Here is a 21,310-nt window from a genome sequence, read left to right as displayed (position 1 = left end):
CATCTGTTTCTCTGATACTTTGTTAGCCTGTTCTTCAGTGGTCAGGACCCCCATGGACCCTCACAGAGCAGATACTATTTAGGTGGTGGATCATTCTCCGCACTGCAGTAACACTGATGTGGTGGTGGTGGTGTGTTAGTGTGTGTTGTGCTGGTCTGAGTGGATCAGACACAGCAGTGCTGCTGGAGTTTTTAACACTGGGTCCACTCACTGTCCACTCCATTAGACACTCCTACCTTGTCAGTCCACCTTGTAGATGTAAAGTCAGAGGCGATAGCTCATCTGCTGCTGCACAGTTTGTGTGGGTCATCCTCTAGTCCTTCATCAGTGGTCACAGGATGCTGCCCACAGGACACTGTTGGATGGATATTTGTGGCTGGTGGACTATTCTCAGTCCAGTAGTGACACTGAGGTGTTTGAAAACTCCAGCAGTACTGCTGTGTCTGATCCACTTAGACCAGCACAAGACACCACCACCACATCAGTGTTACTGCAGTGCTGAGAATGATCCACCACCCAAATAGTATCTGCTCTGTGAGGGTCCATGGGGGTCCTGACCACTGAAGAACAGGGTGAAAGGGGGCTAACAAAGTATCAGAGAAACAGATGGACTACAGTCTGTAACTGTAGAACTACAAAGTGCTCCTATACAGTAAGTGGGGCTGATAAAATTGACAATGAATGTAGTCTCATTCTACATTGAGGTGGTCATGTTATGCCTGATTGGTTTTTGGACATCACACCAAGACGGTTGTCATAATTCTGCAAATTCTGCACAAGGTGTTTGTGATGAAAGATCAATACCTTCTTTCCACAGGAGGATCCATTTGTCATGGTAGCGGAGAACATTCTCGGACAGCCCAAAAAGTACAAAGGCTTCTCCATTGATGTCCTGGATGCATTGGCCAAGATCCTGGGATTCAAATATGACATCTACCAGGTGGCCGACAGCAAGTATGGCTCGCAGCTTCCCAACGGCTCGTGGAATGGCATGATTGGGGAACTGATCAACAAGGTGAGCTCTTCAAGCAGACTTCAGAGCGAAACATGCTGTCCCCTCAGGCAGTTTATGAATGCAGAGTAAAATTAGTCATGAATGAGTGTAGCTTTCTGCTATCTCTCTGCTAGTATTTGCACCTCAATTAGAAGGTGGATAATATGTCTGTAAGGTTTTAGACCTCAGGTTGGCATGGAAATCACTAAGGGTAATTAGAAATTCATGCTTAAAGTAGCTAATGGTGCATCGTGCCCCTTCTGCCTAATTAATTAATAATCCTTAAACTGAGACAGGCCTTCACCATGCTGCCAGGGACTGTGGGAGTCCCAGGGGGTTTCAGACTCCTCTTGCCACTGACTGCGGTGAATCTGTTTCTTTCTCTGCAGAGGGCCGATCTGGCCGTGTCAGCTATCACCATAACGCCCGAGCGGGAGAACGTGGTGGACTTCAGCAAACGCTACCTGGATTACTCGGTGGGGATCCTAATGCGCAAACCTGAGGAAAAGATCAACATCTTCTCACTGTTTGCTCCATTCGACCTCGCCGTATGGGCCTGCATCGCGGCAGCCATTCCTGTGGTCGGGGTTCTGATCTTCCTGCTGACCCGGATGCAGTCTCTGCGCTCCCAGAACCCTCCAGGACCTCATCAGCCACCTTCCATGTCCAGCTCCCTGCACAGTGCTATATGGATTGTGTATGGCGCCTTCATGCAGCAAGGTAACTGTGCAATTCTTCTGCAGGTATCTTCGGCGGGATCATATGAGCTTAGTAGTGACATCAAAATATCACGGGATGTTTTGACAGGGAAGAAAACCTCTGCCAGACAGTTTAACAGGTAGAGGTTACCTCTCCTTTAAGGGAGTCCCCCTCCCTTCAAACAATTATAGGCATACTTGTAACAGAAGGTTAAATTGAGTAAAGCTGTAATATAAATTACTACTAAATAATGAACAGGCTAATGTATAAAGTAGATTGTTTATGATCATTAAGGAGCAATTTCTAAATTGTAATTGATGCATTATCCCTGCTGTTTACTTCGCAGAGGGCCAGTCCGCCAGCCTTCACTACACCAACTCATTTCTCATTACAAAACCCAGCGAAACAGTACATTTAGCATTCCAGCCCGAACTGGCACTGCATTGTGGTCTGTCCCTGGGTGTGGTACACATGTGTAGAGCAGTCTGATGGTGTTTAATGCATGTTAACCACACAAGAGTGTGCTGGAGGTGCCTTTGAGTGGAGAAAGATGGGAAGCTCTGGGTCTGATCCAAGCAAGGCAAAATGCAATAAAATGACTAGCTCAGCAAGTACGGTGTGATGCTCCAGCTGCATCTATTACTGCCTGGCATACGTCCGCTGAACGCTTTTATGCCAAACAGCCAGTGATTAAATCAAGAGGGGCGCTGTCCCATTAGTCCTTAGCTTGCCACCGTCTCGCCTTACTGAGAATACATAACCACACAGCAAGTCACAGCGAGGCTCTGCATCTAATTCAACGCAAGTTTTCGACGCTTATCCTTTTACTGAACTCAGTTTGACAGGTGGAATTAGCATCTGTGAGCTAGATAATGAGCTCGGAATAGCGCCTGTGTTTCGCCCTTCACAGCAGTTGTTCCGTCTTACTCTGAAGACTAAGGTTAGCCATGTGGAATCACATATTTTTTACGAATAATTCACTGGCGCAAGTCTGGGTTGTAATTATCATATTTTGATTTGTTAATGCCTTCCTTAAGGGGCTTTCTCTCACAATTGTTACTGGAGGGGTGGGGGGGGGTCTGTCTCAGGAGTTCAGGGCCAGGATTATGTACAAATCTTTTGTATCTAGGGGAAAATGAGTTCAATTAAATTGAAAATTATTCAGTTTATTTGAACGTCGGCTCGCTAGAATGAGCAGAATTGAAAAAGATTATTGAGGGCAAGATGCATTGCAAATGTATGTGATTTGGGGGACCAGACTGTTTTGTCAGCATTTTAGCATTTGGAGCTAATGTAGGCTACAGTTTGGCCCAGTATGCTTAAAAGGACACTCTGGGAAAATATAAGCATCTCTGTATCTGGAAACATGCCTACTTGTGTCCTACAGCAGTGCTGCAATAATCTGGGTTTAAGGATGAACCCCCATTCTGATGGTGTACCACGAAGGTGCAGCAAACTGTGCTCTCAGATAAGAAGGTGCTAAACGGTCAATGGGGCAGTTCCCCTCTTGTCACTAGGGTGGTTTCCTCAAGGGTACATCTCAGTGTTTTAAAATATTAGGCTATGAAAAGGTACAGATACTTGTGGTACAGCCATAATAACTGTGATTACAATGGGCTTCACCCCAGTGACAGAAATGACTCTTTAAATGGGAACAACAAGCTAAAAGCTAACGATAGCATGATCGCTACCTGGCTTGGCCTCTTTGTCTCTGGCTGAAAGGGAAAGAAATCAGGATTTTTGCTGAATAAAGACAGAGTAACTGTTTACAATCTCATTTGACAGCCAAGGTAGGAGTAAAACTCATGCTAGCTTGGTTGTACGTATTGGCCTATACATCACAGGGATTAGGAAAGTTTAAATGTATTTGATGTATTTGAGAAAATTGTGAGTTCTGTTAAACCAATAAGGCACAGGGATGTAATTTTACACTACAGAGTATTGGAAATTTCATATTAAACTCTAGTTTTAGGCCCCATTTCAAAAGCACTGTACCTTTAGAACATTGCCACTCTCAAACCATTGCACTGGGACACTGTGAGCATCCTGGCACATTCAGACCTCAAAACCACCACAGAGATGAATAAACAGATAAACAGATTTGTGATGCTGTGGATGGTGAAACACTCGGCCATATAGCTAGTAATGAAAACCCCAAAACGCAGTGCTTTTAGCAGTGAATGTACATTTGCATAGCCCCAAAACACCAATATAGGTAGTACTGAATGCATGTTAACATAATCCCTTTTGCATATGGCTAATTTGTTGTTAGCTACATTAGCATTTTTGCTGGAGGTCTACTTATGCTATCTCCTTCTCCAGGTGGAGACTCTGTGGTGGGCTCAGTGGCCTTGCGGATTGTAATGGGCAGCTGGTGGCTCTTTACCCTGATCGTGTGCTCATCCTACACAGCCAACTTGGCAGCCTACCTCACTGTATCCCGCATGGACAACACTATACGGTAGGTCCCCCCCTCTTTAAGCTGGGCTGTTATTCACCAGGGTATTGGGAAACATGTGCCCCAGAGTGAGATTTCCCCCCCTCTTAGTTTATTTCCTGATCAAATGATGATGATCCCAACACATGTACTGAATGGCTATGCACTAATTTCTGAAATTCTGAAATAACAGCATTTTTGAGATGAAATCCCTTGGAAACCTCCAGTTTCTTCACACTGGGTTTGACATCTGTGATATAAGCATTTATTTCATAACATTAAATACCTTTTTTTTTTTAAAGTACAAGTAAAAATAAGTAAATAGATTCTACTTATTTTGTTAAATCCATGCATGGTGGCGCAGTGGCTAGCGCTGTCGCCTCACAGCAAGAAGGGTCTGGGTTCGATTCCCTGGCCGGGCGACCAGGGTCCTTTCTGAGTGGAGGTTTCCTCCCACAGACCAAAGACATGCACTCAGGCTGAACGGACATGCTAAATTACCCCTAGGTGTGAGTGTGTGTGTGAATGTATGTTCTGTCTGACTACCCTGCGATGGACTGGTGACCTGTCCAGGGTGTATCCTGCCTTCCACCCAATGACTGCTGGGTTAGGCTGCAGCTCCCAGCGATGTGTAGAAGATGTGTAGACCATTTAAGCAAAAAGGCACTTCATTTTTAGATAAAAGGCTTTCATAAGCATGTTGCCCTAAATCATTATTTAGTTAGAGCCTCATCTTACATATTTCAGAACTACATGTGTAATCATTGCTCATTTAATAAAATATTGACATGCCATATGTTTATTATTCTGTAATTTGCCCTGTCATAGTTTGTTAATCATTAATCATTAACACAAGCTGATAAAGGCATTAATCTCCTCTGATGACATAATATTGTTCATCTTGCACTCTGATAATAAAAGCCTAGACATGATTTTACACATCAATAATACATTGTGGAAAGCTGATGCACTGAGGGCTTCTTTTCTCAGATAAGCAGATATTTTGCCCTGATAGTGGTGCAAAATGTTTCCCTCCAGATTTGGCTTTGTGTGCTATCACAGCAAAATTGATCCCCTAGCTGTGTATAGATTTATGCATCACCTTTCTGTACGTGCTAAACTTGCATTCCCATATGTTTACATTTACTGTAAATGGGCATTATTATTAACAGGGATTTCCCCCTCTTCCCTAAGTACTCTTGAACCAGCTATTACTCTGCACACCTTTTGTTTATGGCCTGTTTCCTGTGAGTTTATAACTAACCTCACTCACGAGATGCTGTTATTAAGAACAATGACTTAAATCAGAGTCTTACTTAGGCTGTGCTTTTCTCCAGTGCTCCAGAGAGATGTGCTCTGCTCAGGTTCTAGCTGACTATGCAAGAAAATGGCAAGATAACCTTCTGCATGGCATTTAATAAAGTAGTGCAGATATATATGCCTGGTGTCAATGGCTTTCGCAGTTCCCAGGCATCCTGTTTAAAACTGAACAGCAAACTTTTTCAGTAACTGCATTTTGGAACAAGAATTCGGTTGTGCTGTTTTTTAATGTGGTGTATACAAAGGCATTTTTGTGATTTAACTTTATCTATCATGATAATTTAACCCCTTAAATGACCAAGGCTCAAAGTTTTATTACACACTTCTATAACATCTTCTATAACATATGAATAGCTCAGCCAGTTTGCATTGAAGTCCCTGAGTAATAAGACTTAGGCCCAATCCCCACCCCTTGTTTCCGAGTGTAACCCTCCCCCTTGAAACTGCGTTACAAGGGGTAGTGGTTGAAATCTTCCCCCTGTGAAATGGGACGACCCTTCAAGAACCGGAAACGTCATCAGTTACCATCAGCGACTTTTACGTAAACAGACAAGACGAAGTTTTCCGGACATTTCCAATACGCCGCCTCCACTTGTGTATCACGTGACAGGACAGGTGAATCATATTCAAAATAGCCTGGAAAAATAATCAGGATGTGTTTTCCTGCTGTGTCTCCAGACTATAACAATAATGGTACATCACACTGACATTTGCCTTTTATCTGAAAAGCACCGGCGCTCGCGATTCATTCACAGCTTCAGTTTTATGCATCAATCAGTCAAACGAGTCACAGAATAAAAAAGAGCACAAACACAAAAAACCACATCACTTCATTAACAGCTACTAGCGCGGCTCTGTAGGCGACCCTGCCGGCCTGCAGTGACAGCAGAGAAGGGAGAAGTTCAGCTCCTCACTCCTCACTTAAATACATTTAGGGCATCATATGCCTTCAAAGAGGGGGGGGCAATTATTTATTATCACCACCAAGAATTCTTCAGTGATATGAAGCTGGACCTAGCTTTTTAATCTCCAGCTTCATGATCGATTTCCCGTTCCACCTTAAGTGGTGAGGCAGCCTCACGTACCAGAATGTAGCTGCTGCACCATTTAAGGTGGAACGGGAAAATTCGCCAGGTAGCGACCGAGACATCAGCTTATCTGTGCTATGAAGGGAATTACCATAAAACACTATTACATTGGTTCGTACAACGTGATGGTTTTTCAACAGAGAAATACTTACATTTATGTGTCTCTTGCCGATGATTCGCAAAGCATTCTGGGAATTTCCAATTTCCTCATAACACTCCAGTTGTAGCGCGCCTCTGAAAAATCGACATTTGAAGGGCCGAATAGCCCCAACACTTCACCCTACCCCTCCATCTCAACAGCAGTCAGGACAACCCGACCCCTAGACGTGAACGCGTAAAATGAGGGGTAGGGCTAAGTGTTAGGGGCAAGGGGTGAAATGAAATTGGTCCTAAGTGTGTAATAAGCCTTGGATTTTAAGAGGTTAAGCCTTCCAGGGTCTTAATTATATCTTAATTAATTCTTGCTTCAGCTAGGTCTGCAATTTCATACATCTATTTTAGATAAACAAATCTGTGAATATAATTCAAAACATTGAACAGATAGATCAATACTCTTGTTTATTCATTTGTTTTTAATGTAAAAATGTATTTATGCTAAAACTTTACTGTAGGGCAGTGTTCATAAGGCTACATGACACTTACATAAGCTTGTCATGACTGCTGACCTAAACCTATTATAGGTATTTGTAAAGAGGTGTACAATTCTTGCAACAGACTCCCTGATTTGGTGGTTCCCTCTACCGCAAATCTGTTGGCCAGAAGGATTTGGTTGTGTGTCATTGTTGGGTGGAGCACAACCACATAAAAGCACAAACAATGCATTTTACTACTAGTAAATAAGGAAGACAAGGAATGGCTATGGGAGCACAGTTTTTAAGAGGTCTAGGATGTCAGATGGAGGCTCGAGGTGCAGCTGGTTTGGTACCCATTCAACTTCGCACCGTATGAAGAGAAAGTGGTGCTCACCATGGATAGGTGTCAAGCTCCGCCTTTGGTTGGCTGGTGCAAAATAGTGCAAGCCCAGACGGGAGACCGTGGTGGTAGGCCAGACTGCCACCTACTGGAAAACATGCCAGGGAACAAATGAGCGCTCTCAAGGGTGCTGAAATGCCAGCATGAGACCTTTTCAGAACCCTGGAGAGCGCTCGGCTAATCTGGGGCAGCTCAGGCGTGTTCTCCAGAAGGCAGTGGCCCAGCCATCTCCTATCTGGCTTTGACTGTTCTCTCAGTGGGAGAACAGTGTCCAGCTATCTCCTTGTATAGCACTCTTTAGCTCTTTAAAAAGGCTTTGTATAACTTGCACTATTTCTTTGTTTAGTGGCACTTGCTTAAAAGCCCTTGTTCAGAGCGTCCCTGTTTCATTCAATAATTTCAGACAGTGTGAAAACCTCAGCAGGACACCCAGCCTCTTTTTTCTCTCTCACCTCTGCAGGCCGTCACGCACCGCCATTTGCATGGAGCTAATGTGTCGTTCGTCTTGTTTCAGCCTTAATTGCTGGAGCCCCCCCACCCCCCCACTCCCCACATCGCTCTCCGGGATGTTTAGGCTGCTCTGCAGTGCAAATGGTGCTGCTCGCTCCCATCGTTCTCCTGTTTTATTGATGGAGGTGCTGTTTTGGAGGATGGGCCCTGCGGCGGCCTAATCATGCTGCTCTCCACGAATTTTGGAGAAATCTTTGAGCAGTCCCATTAGGCGTACGCAACCGTTTAAAATTCTGTGTTTATGCCAGGTAGGTTATACTATTCACAGTGCAGCAGGATGACAGGGTGGTCTGTCGATAACTCTAAATTCAGAGCTTCCCCTCCGCCGAGGCCTTATGTTCTTAAAAGGGAAACGCTCCACAGTAACATTTAAACAGCCACCGTGGAAGTAAATACTGCCAGTTAGTGACAAGTAGGAAAACACTTTGCTGTCTTTGAAAGAAGTCATGGCAAGTGGCACACATGCACATGAGATTAATTCCATCTACTTAATGCCTGTTTAATCCCATTAGAAATCATTAGAGAGAGCGGCGACTGCATAATCTAGTGCTATCTATATATCGAAATAGCTCTGATGCTTTCGAAATATGGATACAAATATGCTGAGCACACGGGGACTGTCTTGTTTTGAGTACGGATAAGGTTAGTACCCTTCTTTGGTGCTTCAGCTTTGTCTGACTTTATTTCACATCCTGTTGATCAATGCTGCATGAGCCAGCCCCGTTTGTTACCCTCCGAATCCAAATCTGGACATGGCGGGAGGAAGGCAGGAGATTGTGCCTGCTTTGGATTCAGCTCATCAAGAGTTGAGCAGTGGGATCTGGACCCCAGGCAATTTTGCTCGAGTCAAGTGAGTGGAATCTGATGGGTTACATAACATAGAGTCTAGTTCATATACAACTACAGATGAACACATTGACGCTGTTGCAACCTGTTCTTAGTGTTCTTGCAACCACTAACCTTAACTATTTTACCCATAACCTACACCAACTGCCCAACTTGACCCTGCACATAACCTATGCTTTACATTACACATAATCTAGACCTACACCAAATTTAACTGTCCCTAAAATGAGTCCCATAAAATCCAAGGCCTATTATTCAGTAACTACAGGGACTCCTGGCCATGTGAGGGGTTAACTATCTAACCCCTAACACTACCTTTAACCTTAGCTACCCTGCCCATAGCATGGTTGTGTTCGCAATATTCATATTTGCTTCATGGCCCATGCCTTCGTCGATCTTAAATCAAATCAGCCTGATCTTAATAAGCACTTTAAGCTGTCACTTTAATGAGCACTTTAAGCTGTTATAAACTCAGCTGACTTATCACAGACTCATATTTGGAGCACTTGCCTCCGCTCTGTCCACTGTTTCTGCTAAAAAGCTTCTATATGAGAGAGGATGCACGCAGAATACTACAAATAAATGCTCTAGATTTTTAAAGAAGGTCTAGTAGTAGCAGTGGTGGAAGCAGTGATTGGTTTTATAGCGGTAACAACACAGACACTGCTGGGCAAAAAAATAAATACATACAGTAAATAAAAAGGCCAAGCCCACAATGGCAAAATATTAAGCTTTTAATAGTCTTAACCAGGGACGGGGCTGGGAGGACGGCACGCCCCCGGCCCGGGCCTAGAGGGGGCCCGGGTGGGAGAGAGGATAAGATTTCAAGTAGCCGGGCCTCTATCACATCCGAAGAGAGCTGGAGAAGGCGGGCCTTCACCTGATTGTATCCCGATGAGCACGGTATACGTCCAAAGGCACAGCCCACCTTACATCACCCATCAAGTCTTACACGGGGCTTTTAAAGGTTGCCACAGTCAGGACTGAGTCATGGTTTCTAAAAACTTTACAAGACCGACTGACTTTAGTGATGCAGTGGGTGTAAAATATTGAATAAAATGTTGTTCTGCATGACCGGCTTTATTATCACTCTTACATTTAACTTTAGGACACGCAAATTTTCAAGTGGATCGCCGATATTTGGATCGCAGATAAGCGAAGCTTGTAAGCCCCGCTGCTGAGGGCATGTGTATGTTGTAAAATGTTGTTATGATGAGCTTTATTAAATAATAAAGGGTATAAAGGGCCTGGTCATTTGCCCCGCCCCCTGATTTGTTCCGCTAGTCTTAACAACAATCATTCTACAAATAGATAAAGTAACTTAATATGGGATAAAATTTCTGTTTTGTGTGCAAATTTGCAGACAACCTTTTACAGAAAGAAGAGTATTTTTCCACTGAACACTGATGGCTTTAAGCATTGAGCTAGTTTGCGTTCATCGTGAGACCAAATATTCTCTATAGGGTTTAAATTTGGACTTTGAGAAAAGAAGTTATGAAACTGTCACTGGGTCCATGCCCCTCTTATCACTGGGGTGGTAGATCTCAGTATGTTTAGTCAGGGAACATAACTGTACCACAATGTAATTATATTTTAGTGAAAAATGTATGAAGTGATATTTTCTAAGTTGTATTGGCTCCACACAGCCTGTCTCGTCTCCAGGCTTTTTATTTTATTGTTCTGAAGAATTAGGTCATAAAAAGGTACAAATATTTCTGTTTCACCTGGAAAAACATATTTAAGGTGGACCTTCAAACCCCTGCTGTACCTTTGAGGAACATTTACACTGTTTGTACCCCTGTTGAATGAAAAATGTACCTTTATTTCTAACCGTGTATTTTGGGCTTGGCGCATTTTGTTTTTACGCAGGAGTGTACTCTCTGGCTACTTATTAGTACACCTACCATGTTAATGTGACTGCAGTACTGAGAATGATCCACCACACAAATAATACCTGCTCTGGTGGTCCTGTGGGGGTTCTTATCACTGTGGAACAGGGTGAAAGGGGGCTAACAAAGTATGCAGAAAAGCAGATGGACTATGGACTATTTACACGGTTAAAATGAGGTGTTAGAATTACTTTCAAAAATGAACACTTTTTGAGTTGATTCAACTTTTTATTATATTAACTATGTTAATCATTTCATTTTCCAACTTTAAGTGCCATGTTTGCCACATTAATTTGAGATTGAGAAAACAAATCAAGCAGCAAAAAGACTTACATTTGCCATTCAATCTTTAAACTCAAATTTAATTTAAATTTGCAGCATCGTTAAAATAAATAAAATATTTTAGCTAAAAAATCTCACTATGTTACAAAAAACAGAAAACAAAGCACAAAAATATTCAAAAGCTTCATGTCAAAAGCTTTGCAGGCAGACTTGTTAGTATTCTATGAAGGTGGAAATTGGATTGGAGGTCATTAATCCAGGGCTAACCCAATTTTAAAGGTTTCTTTCTATTGTAAGAAGGGTCATTCAGTAGACAGCAGAAACGAAGACGGAAAGAATGAATAAATGAAAAAACATCTGGATCTTTTTAGCGTTCCCTTCACCCTGTGTGTTGTTTTTGAAAGGTCATTGTGTGCTGTAGCCTTTCACACAGCACAGAACCATTCTTCCTCTGGTCCCACCAACGCCACCACGAGGCCTTGGCCTTCTTCACAGCCTCTCTTTTTTTCCAGCTGAATTACTGTGGCCAAGAAGAAGTGGTGGCATTTATTGTAACAAGCTTCGTTGAAGTGTTTTGACCCATTTTTCTGTCTGTCTTGCAGGACTTTTCAGGACTTGGCGAGACAAATGGACTTGGATTACGGTACGGTGCGCGATTCAGCAGTGTACGACTACTTCCGAGCCAAAGGTACCAACCCCCTGGAGCAAGACAGCACTTATGCAGAGCTGTGGAGGACTATCAGCAAGAACAATGGCCAGGACTACTCTGTGTCCAGCCCATCAGAGGGCATTCGCAAGGTATGCTGTGTGGCTTGAAAGTGAGATCCACAATGTCTCCAAAACACAGCCTAAGAAATTGAGTATATATTTTTATGTGGTTGGTCAACTTGTGAAGAGATGATGTGGGTATAGTGAAAACATCTGATGGAGCATGATAGAAGTCAACTACAATAAATGTGAATGCATACATGGAAACTCACAAAGAGTTTTTGGGGTAGGGGGAAGTCCTGCTGCCAACAAGATAATTCCCAAGAAGAATCCTCTTTTCTTTGTATATATATATATATGTGTGTGTGTGTGTGTGTGTGTGTGTGTGTGTAGCTGAGGAAAACCTTATATATACAGCAAGTTAAAAGGTTTCAGGACTTCTGCTAGGTTTGATTTACATTTACTTAGCCGATGTTACAGAAGTTTGCCGTAAATTGGTTTCATATTGAAGTTGGTTTCATTGGCATATTCTGGCTCCTTTCTTCAATAGTTTTTTAAGAAAAATTCAAATATATATATATATATATATATATATATACAGGGTGGGCCATTTACTTTGGGATGCACCCAAATAAAATGGGAATGGTTGGTGATATTAACGTCCTGTTTGTGGCACATTAGTTTATGGGAGGGGGAAAACTTTTCAAGATGAGTGGTGACCATGGTGGCCATTTTCAAGTTGTCCATTTTGGATCCAACTTTAATTTTTTCAATGGGAAGAGGGTCGTGTGACACATCAACCTTATTGAGAATTTCTCAAGAAAAACAATGGTGTGCTTGGTTTTGGTTTTAACGTAACGTTATTCTTTCATGAGTTATTTACAAGTTTCTGACCACTTCACCACAAAATGTGTTCAAAGTGCTGCCCATTGTGTTGGATTGTCTTCTCCCACTCTTCACACACCGATAGCAACACCGCAGAAGAAATGCTAGCACAGACTTCCAGTATCCGTAGTTTTAGATGCAGCACATCTCGTATCTTCACAGCATAGACAATTGCCTTCAGATAACCCCAAAGATAAAAGTCTAAGGGGGTCAGATCGGGAGACCTTGGGGGCCATTCAACTGGCCCATGACGACCAATCCACTTTGGAAGCTGGCACATTCCCTGAGTTTTTCCAGCAAGATGGTGCACCACCACATTATAGGTGTCAGGTCCGAGCATTCCTACATGAACAGTTTCCTGGAAAGTGGATTGGTCATCCACTCCCATCCAACCATTCCCCTTTTTATTTATATACATATAAATATATATATAAATATATATATATATATATATATATATATATATATATATGTAAAATATATCAATATATACATATAAATATATGTATATATACATATATATAATTATCTTCATTTGCAAACAAGAAAAAAATGTATGACTTTTTTCTGAATTTTATGTAGAGTGTGTTGATTTCTGAGGGCTACCATCACAGTGTACATCAGGAGGATACAGGATAACCAGTCTGGCACAGTTTGGTGATTGTCTTACTTACTTACAAAGTCTGGAAATTAGCTGCTGAGTTGAATGATGTGTCTAAGCCAGAAATTCACCAAACTGTGCAAAACACTGGCCCTCCAGGTGCCCTGGTCTACAAACTACAATGCAAATGGCAATCATTGGGGTCCAAGCATCATACCCCTTTTGAAGCCAGTGTAAGACTTTTAGCAGATAAATTACAAATGGTGATGAGGGCTTTTAGAATGGCCTTTGTTTTATAATAGCTGTTAAGGAAAGTTTTATATGGAGATGGACTGTTTGATCTTGGTATGGTAAGCAATAGTTTAATAATGAGTCAAAATGCCTATAAAGCAGTAAAATTTTTCACATGACTTGTATTGGCATCGTAGCTCAGATCAGTGAATTGAATCATTCTTCACATTGTATTCCATTCTTAGAGTGCAACAGAATTTTTCATGTTGAAATTTTCTTAGGGGTCACCAAGCCCCAGGAACCCCCTACAGCAGCAAGTGTATAGCTGGTTAATTTTCAGTCGCAGAACCATTATACAGAGTGAAAAGCAGCTTGTTGCCACTGTCGTTATATGTGCATTAACCTGCATGGTGGATGAATCAGAAGATTAGGATGTATTTGCTCTGGCTCCCTTCTAACAACTCTGTTATACGATGTCAACAAACAAATATTCTGTTCTCCCAAGCAAAGAAAGACTCAAAACCTAGAGTAGCATGTAGCTCATTCAATTATACAGGTTAATCTGCAGACTGGTTAATCAATGAAAACAAGAACAAAATGCTTTCCTCACATGCATATTGTTTAACAAACTTCTGACGGCAATTATTATGAGGAACAGTTTCAGTATTTTAATGACTGTAATCATTTTTAAGCAGTTTGTTTTTCAGTGTCTGCAGGAACTTTAACTGAGCTTCGTGAATGTTAATAATTCAGTGCGGAATCAGTCGCACTGCTCATCTTTCGACCTTTTAAAGTCCACTAATGTGACGACAGCTGCTTTTGATTCAAACAATGGGTAGTTGGGCTCTTTGTTCAAGCGAACGAAAGAGGAAACAAAAGCATTTTTGATGATAAACACTGAAGAAAAATGAAAGAAACCTGTTTCCTTGTAATGGCTAATGAGCTTGCGTAATTGACACCTAAAACGAGTTTTCTGATCAGGGAGTTACTACAGCGTTGGTTTTCTTGCACTTTTTCCTCCAACCACCAGCATGATAGGTAATTGCTTAAGTTGTACTTCACCACCTCAGTCCTAATGGCTGCAGCTCTACTGTAATTACTATAAATGTCTCCTTCAGTTGTGTAGAAAATGTGCTCTGCGAATGTTGGGAATCATTTCTCTGTCCAGAGGCAGCAGTGAAGTGTTTTGCTTCTAAGATCAGCACTTCCATAAAAAGGCCTCCATAATTTATCCCCTTTCACTTCCATATTGCACTCAATGTTTAGTGATGCTAACTGGCTCGATTAATTTGCATTCCTTATGAGTGCTGTGAAAACCACACTTTTCAAAAGTTCTGCAGAGTCAAATTGTTGGGGTGTAAACAAAGTCATTCAGAGTGGTTTATTGTGGTATACCTGTAAAAACTACAGTGCTAAAAGCACTATTAGCAAAAGTTGGAGACCATTCCTTGATTATTTAGTTTCCCATCAATGGGCCCAGTATGTGCATATTATTCCTTTCTCAGCATCAAGAAAAAGTAGAAACCATATTTAATAGAAAATTACACATAAATAACCACAATATTTTTTTCAGTATTTAGTGGGTCTACACATTGCCAATGTCAACAATGAAAATATAGCAATTTTATTTGCTATCTAAAGTCAAACAAAATATTTTTGGTAACAATTTCGATGAATGTCACATTTGTAAGGAGCTATAAACACATTTATAACATGTTATAATGCTTTCATATAATGCTTTTCATATTTATAAAATGAAGGAATGAATTACACTTTACAGCCATGTTTATTATACATTATGAATTGTTAATATAATGTATTATAAGTAGTATGGATGAGACGTTATACTGTCAGTGTCAAAGAAGTCAGTCCCAGCTTGGCGAGCATAAAGTAAAGACAAAAACAGAGTTTATTTACACATTTATTTACAGATCTTAGGGTGCTGTCATTGTAATTTGTTCCCTCACTGGTTCTAACATCAAGTGCTAGAAACCTTCATTCTGTAACATCACTACACAACACTACAGTAATGCTAATTTCTGCTAGTATTCTATTGGATATGCAGTGTTAAGTCAGTGCCGGGCTAACGGTGGTGTACATTAACAGTGGTGTACATTGACTTTTCCACATTGGGTAAAACTCTGATAGCAGCACTAGTTTAAACACTGACATTTGAAGCCTGTAATGAGCTTTATTGTGTATGTTTAAGTGTTTAAGTAAATTATTCAGTAAATACTTCAAATCAAAGCCTCACTCTTAACACTTGAGGAGGCTTTAGTACCGTTTGCTTCACTTTACTTTGAGCGGACAAACAAACTTACAAGCTCTTATAATTTGAAAATATTGCATAAAAAGCATGGATATAACATGTAATGCATTTTTATAAATATTTATAGCCATGTTTATGATACCTTATAAATGCATTATGACATGTTATGAATTTGTTTATAGATGCCTTCAAATCTGTAACTAACAAATAACAACAAAAACAGTACAACAAATGTTCAGTTAACAGGGGCGGTTTGGTAGCTTTGGCTTTCTTTGGGGATGATTAGCTTTAGAACAACACTGCAGGTACCCCTCCACTATGACTTTTATAATAACTTTCTGTAATGTTATTCATTTGTCAGGAGATTAGATATAAGATGATCCACCTGCATTAGGAAGGAGAAAGCCAAAGGAATATAAGTGAAAAATAAGGAGTTTCAAAAACTGGAGGTCACTTTTTTTAAAGACATCGAGAAGATGGAAGTCAACATAAGACTAAGAAAATCAAGCTGCACTCTTGCTTCATATCTAACAACATTCATATCCACCCTTCCACTTTGAGAAGACAACACGATGTGTAGCTGTCAAGAAGTCTCACTGAGCAAAGACAGCAGACAAATATGAAGAACATTTCCTCAAGAACACTGAAACTGGACCTATGAAACGTGGAGGAAGATGGCATTAGTGGCATGCGATACTGTAACATTTAGTATTGATCCAATACCAAGTAAATACGGACCGGTACTGATACTCATACTAATACCATGTAGGGGAGGGAAATGTGTCCTGATTTATGAGGTGAATCTATCATCAACATGTTCAATCTCATTACACTTTCATGACCACTAAGCGATTTTTGCTTTCCACTGATAATTAGTTAATCATGTGCATGTTTAAACCCAGGACAGCAACGTTTTAGGCAAATAAAATAAAATATCTTTTTAATTACTGTAATGAACTTAATTTGCAAACATGAATTCTGCATGAAATTACTACTGGAGAACAATGAATGTTTTAAAAGGACATTTGTCTTTCCCTTGGCCTGTGGTCTTTGTTCAGGAACAAAGAAATAAGCAAACCATTTCTCTCTTTCACTGCATTTCTCCAGGTTTTTGTGAAATAAACAGAGCATACAAAATGATTACTGGAGAACGAGCGCTTTAAAAACAATTCTTTTTCAGTTAGAGGATTTTGTTCAGAAACAATAATATAATCGACCTCTATATGAGCTTCCTGGATAATCTGCCGGTGACCTGTGGATGTATTGCGAGGCCTGTCTGAGTTTTTTTGGGGGGGTTTTTTTGTGTTTTTTCATGTGTTTGTATAAGTTGGTTGGGTTGCCAAAGCAGAGAATATCCTTCTTCCACACACCACAGTTTGCACGATCTCCACACAATGCTCCTCTTTCTCTTTGCTTATGACTGCAGTCTACAAGTGTCCGGTCTTAGCGCCACTGAGTCATGTAACAGCATGAGAGCAAAAGAGCAGGGCAGGAGGAACAAAGTGTGCGTACAAGATGTGAAAGGATGTGATGTTTGCACAGGCATGTCTACTTTTTGATGAAACGAGAGAGAGGAGTATCAATCCCAAGAAACTTAGAGGAGAGAAGTATCAATCCCAAGAAACATAGAGGAGAGAAGTATCAATCCCACCTCACTAGTATCGATCCGATACCAATACCGACGGTGGTATCGATAGTATCGATATTTGGATCGATCCGCCCACCCCTAATCGCCATTAGTTGGATTGTTAGAACCACGTGCAACGAATGTCTGAAACTGAACTGGAAAAAGGAAAAATGCCCTGCAGATTTCTTTGAAAAACTGAAATACAGTCTCCTGAAAAGAAGCTGAATTAAAAGCAATGTGTGGATCCAGTAAATACTTGTTTTCTACTTTGCTGAAAAATGAGGGGCTGGAGGTTAGGGAACTGGCCCTGTGACCGGAAGGTTGCCGGTTCAATCCCCAGGGCCGACAGCACATGACCGAGGTGTTCTTGACCAAGACACCTAACCACCAATTGCTCCCCAGGTGCTGTGGATAGGGCTGCCCACCACTCTGGGCAAGTGTGCTCACTACCCGTGTGTGTGTGTGTCTATTCACTAGTGTGTATGTGGTGTTTCACTTCACAAATGGGTTGAATGCGGAGGTGGAATTTCCCCATTTGTGGGATTGAAAAAGTATCACTTAGCTTTCTGTAGCTTCTAGAGGTGTTAAACTTTTCAGATGTCTAGTTCCTATCACTACCACTGTTAGCGCCTGTGACTTGGTAAGTCTCTCTAGAACAGATCCTTTCATGTCAAACCATTCTGAATAACTTTGTTAACACCTTAAACTTTAAAAAATGCTGGAATTTGGAAAAATGAATGGAAATCCCCAATGAATGTTTTTTTGAATGAATGAGTTTTCTTGGCTAGTGGTAGCATTAACAACTTCTTGAATGATTCCACAGGCAAAGAAGGGCCCATATGCCTTCTTGTGGGACATGGCGGTGGTGGAGTACGCGGCACTGACGGACGATGACTGCACCGTCACCGTATCCGGCAACAGCATGAGCAGTAAGGGCTATGGAATTGCCATGCAGCACGGCAGCCCTTACAGAGACCTCTTCTCTCAGAAGTAAATATCTACCCAGCCACCATTACTATGCCATTGATGCTTTCTTTCATTCCACCCACTTCTTTTCTTCATTCTTAACAGCTAACCTCCAGATTCCAGACGCCAGACAAGATTAGCTGCTTACAGACAATAGTTTTGATTGCCCAGGTAATTAGCAGAATTAGACTTAGAGGAGTTTAGCACAGGTTCTGGTGAAGAGTCGTTTATAAGGCTGTGGAAAACAGTGTGTGCAATGCAAGCAAATTTTGGGATAACTGCAGATTTACCAGACATGTTTAAGTACTTTCACAACAGATGGAAGATGAAGCCATCGCATAACTCCTGTCTTTTGTGGCATTCGAAATATGCATTCCTAAACAACAGGTATCTTAATAACCTCAATCAAGTGGCTAAATTGGTAGAAAATGACAGGGAGGTGTGGATGTCTTATAAATTGCCACCACTTTCCATTAAGTGCAGAGCTTTGTTTCATCAGTTGCAGTTTCATGGGTCTGATTTTTACCCATTACAAATTGATCCCTTCGCGAACATAACAGATGCAGGCAGATTATACAAATCTCCCCATAATCACTTGTAACCAATTAACACTGCATAATCATATTGCTTCTGTCTGTATTTGAGGAACCAGGAGAGCAGCCCTCATCTCTCGACTGCCTTCTCACGTATTCCGTATTGATCCATCCAGAATATCCTAGCCTGACTCAACAGCTTGCAACACTAAGCGCATGCGATTACCGTTCGTCAAAAGCTTACATAACTCTCTCAGGTCCTCACCGGAGTCTTAACGATCACCAGACTTCTCCATTATGTCAATGCAACCCCCACAGGTTTTTACCCAATTACTTCTTCAAAATGTTGGAAGGAGCACTTTTGTGACCATCCACAATGACCAGATGCAGCGGCTAAGAATAGTGAGCTTTATTGCAGCAGCAAGGATTAGTAACAGTAAGCTCTCAACTCCGGTCAGGCATTAATTGTTGGAAGTAATATTGTAATCCAGTCTGATTACATCATGGTCTTTCGCAGGTCGACAAAAGTGAACACACTTCACCCAAAACTTCATTTAGTTCCGACCTGTCCTGAACTCTGGCTCTGTTCATCACTTTAGCTATAGTTTCAGTTGTAGCCACTTATCAGAGTTAGCCAATAATAAGTGGATCTATGCTGCAAAAATGTATAAATTGGCAAAAGGAAACATCTTAAACATAGTTTAATTTTTTATTATGAAATTGCTGTGAGAATACCATAAGATTATTTGACTTAATTCTGGACTTTTTGCTTATTTCAAGACAAAAGCCAAATAATTTTCCAATAGAATCACATATTTTTACCCGTTGAATGACTAAATATTGTAAAAATGTCTAAAATAATTGTTCTAAGAACTTTCATTACTAGAAATATTAGGTATCAACTAGATTCATGATGATTTCACTTGTCGAGATATCATTTTTTTGCTGTGAAAAGAAAGTCAAAAATGGTAAATTTGCTAAGAGGAATGACAAACACTATCATGCTATTTGTCGCCAATTAGCTTTCATATTTTAAATAGATAGATCTTTTTTGCCATTGTTTAAACCAAAGAAAAACCTTTCAAAAAAGAAAATAAAGATAAATGAGGCCAAAGACATACACTCACCGGCCACTTTATTAGGTACACTAATGCTAGTAAAAGGTTGGACCCCTTTTGCCTTCAGAACTGCCTTAATTCTTCGTGGCAGACTTTCAACAAGGTGTTGGAAACGTTCCTCAGAGATTTTGGCTGGTTATTTGAGTTACTGTTGCCTTTCTATCATCTGGAACCAGTCTGCCCATTCTCCTCTGACCTCTCACATCAACAAGGCATTTTCGTCCACACAACTGACCGCTCACTGGATATTTCCTCTTTTTCGGACCGTTCTCTGTAAACCCCAGAGATGGTTGTGCGTGAAAATCCCAGTAGATCAGCAGTTTCTGAAATACTCAGACCATCCTGTCTGGCACCAACAACCACGCCACGTTCAAAGTCCCTTAAATCCCCTTTCTTCCCCATTCCGATGCTCGGTCTGCACTTCAGCAAGTTGGCTTGACCACCTCTACATGCCTAAATGCATTGAGCTGTAGCCATGTGATTGGCCAGTAAGCTATTTGTGTTAACAAGCAACTGAACCTAATAAAGTGGCCGGTGAGCGATATACAAACATACTTCTGCAAAATGATTAGAGCGAGATGGAAAGTCTTAGTCTTATTGCTCAATATTAGTATTAATACAAGATTGGGCCCATCACCATGTCTAGTAACCCTCTATCTGACAACCTGGACATTTTCAACCTACAAAGACATTCTCCTAAACTATAAAGCAGTATTTGTGAGGAGTAATCCGATGCTACATTGATGTAAAAGCAGCTCTTCCACCTATAGCGCCCCCAGAGCAGCAGAAGCCACATGCTTACTCCCTTGGGGATAGCTAGGAGGCAGCTCGGGGGGCTAATAGGCCCATGAACCAGCATGTCATCTTCTGTAGAGAGAGGGATTCATCTTACTTTCCTCATCTCTGTCCCATCATCATCCTCCATTCCTATCCTGCTCCCATTTATCTCTCCACCCCACCCTCCCATCCCTGGTTTACCGTGCTCCTCTTGTCATCCCGGAAATTGCTGCGGCTGCGCGGCTTGCCCACGGGGCGGAGGCTGATAATGGTGGCACAGCTTGCAGCTCGTGATCTCTGTTTTTCTAAAGCCTCTAATTAAACATTTCCTTATATTCCACTCCTTGTTTGTTTCATTTTCATTTCCGTCAGTGAGCGACTACAAAAAGTTGACATTTAATTAAGCCGGAGGAGGGATTAAATGCTTCTAAGGGGCGTAATGCCGTCACGTCAGGTTACAAATGCGGGTTACAAATCATGTCCCCTTAGGACAAAGAGTGTGTTATGTTGTACATCAAACAGTGGTCTTACAAATACATAGTCCTTCATAGAGTCTGG

General features: G+C 41.3%; 1 protein-coding gene across 2 annotated transcripts in view; it reads left to right on the top strand.

Moving 5' to 3' along the window:
* Positions 1–21,310, top strand: part of grid1b (glutamate receptor, ionotropic, delta 1b) — a 447,318-nt gene that overhangs the window by 416,539 nt on the left and 9,469 nt on the right. For both annotated transcript variants that reach the window (XM_017710569.2, XM_017710568.2), the window contains exons 10-14: positions 818–1,015; positions 1,384–1,714; positions 4,016–4,154; positions 11,640–11,835; positions 18,182–18,348. In XM_017710569.2, coding sequence (XP_017566058.1) covers positions 818–1,015; positions 1,384–1,714; positions 4,016–4,154; positions 11,640–11,835; positions 18,182–18,348 — 1,031 coding nt within the window. The remainder of the gene's footprint in view (positions 1–817; positions 1,016–1,383; positions 1,715–4,015; positions 4,155–11,639; positions 11,836–18,181; positions 18,349–21,310) is intronic.

Source organism: Pygocentrus nattereri, chromosome 13 (genome assembly GCF_015220715.1).
Source record: "Pygocentrus nattereri isolate fPygNat1 chromosome 13, fPygNat1.pri, whole genome shotgun sequence".
Lineage (NCBI taxonomy): Eukaryota > Metazoa > Chordata > Actinopteri > Characiformes > Serrasalmidae > Pygocentrus > Pygocentrus nattereri.
The sequence above is the reverse complement of the archived record's forward strand: the minus strand, read 5'-3'. Positions and strand labels throughout refer to the sequence as shown.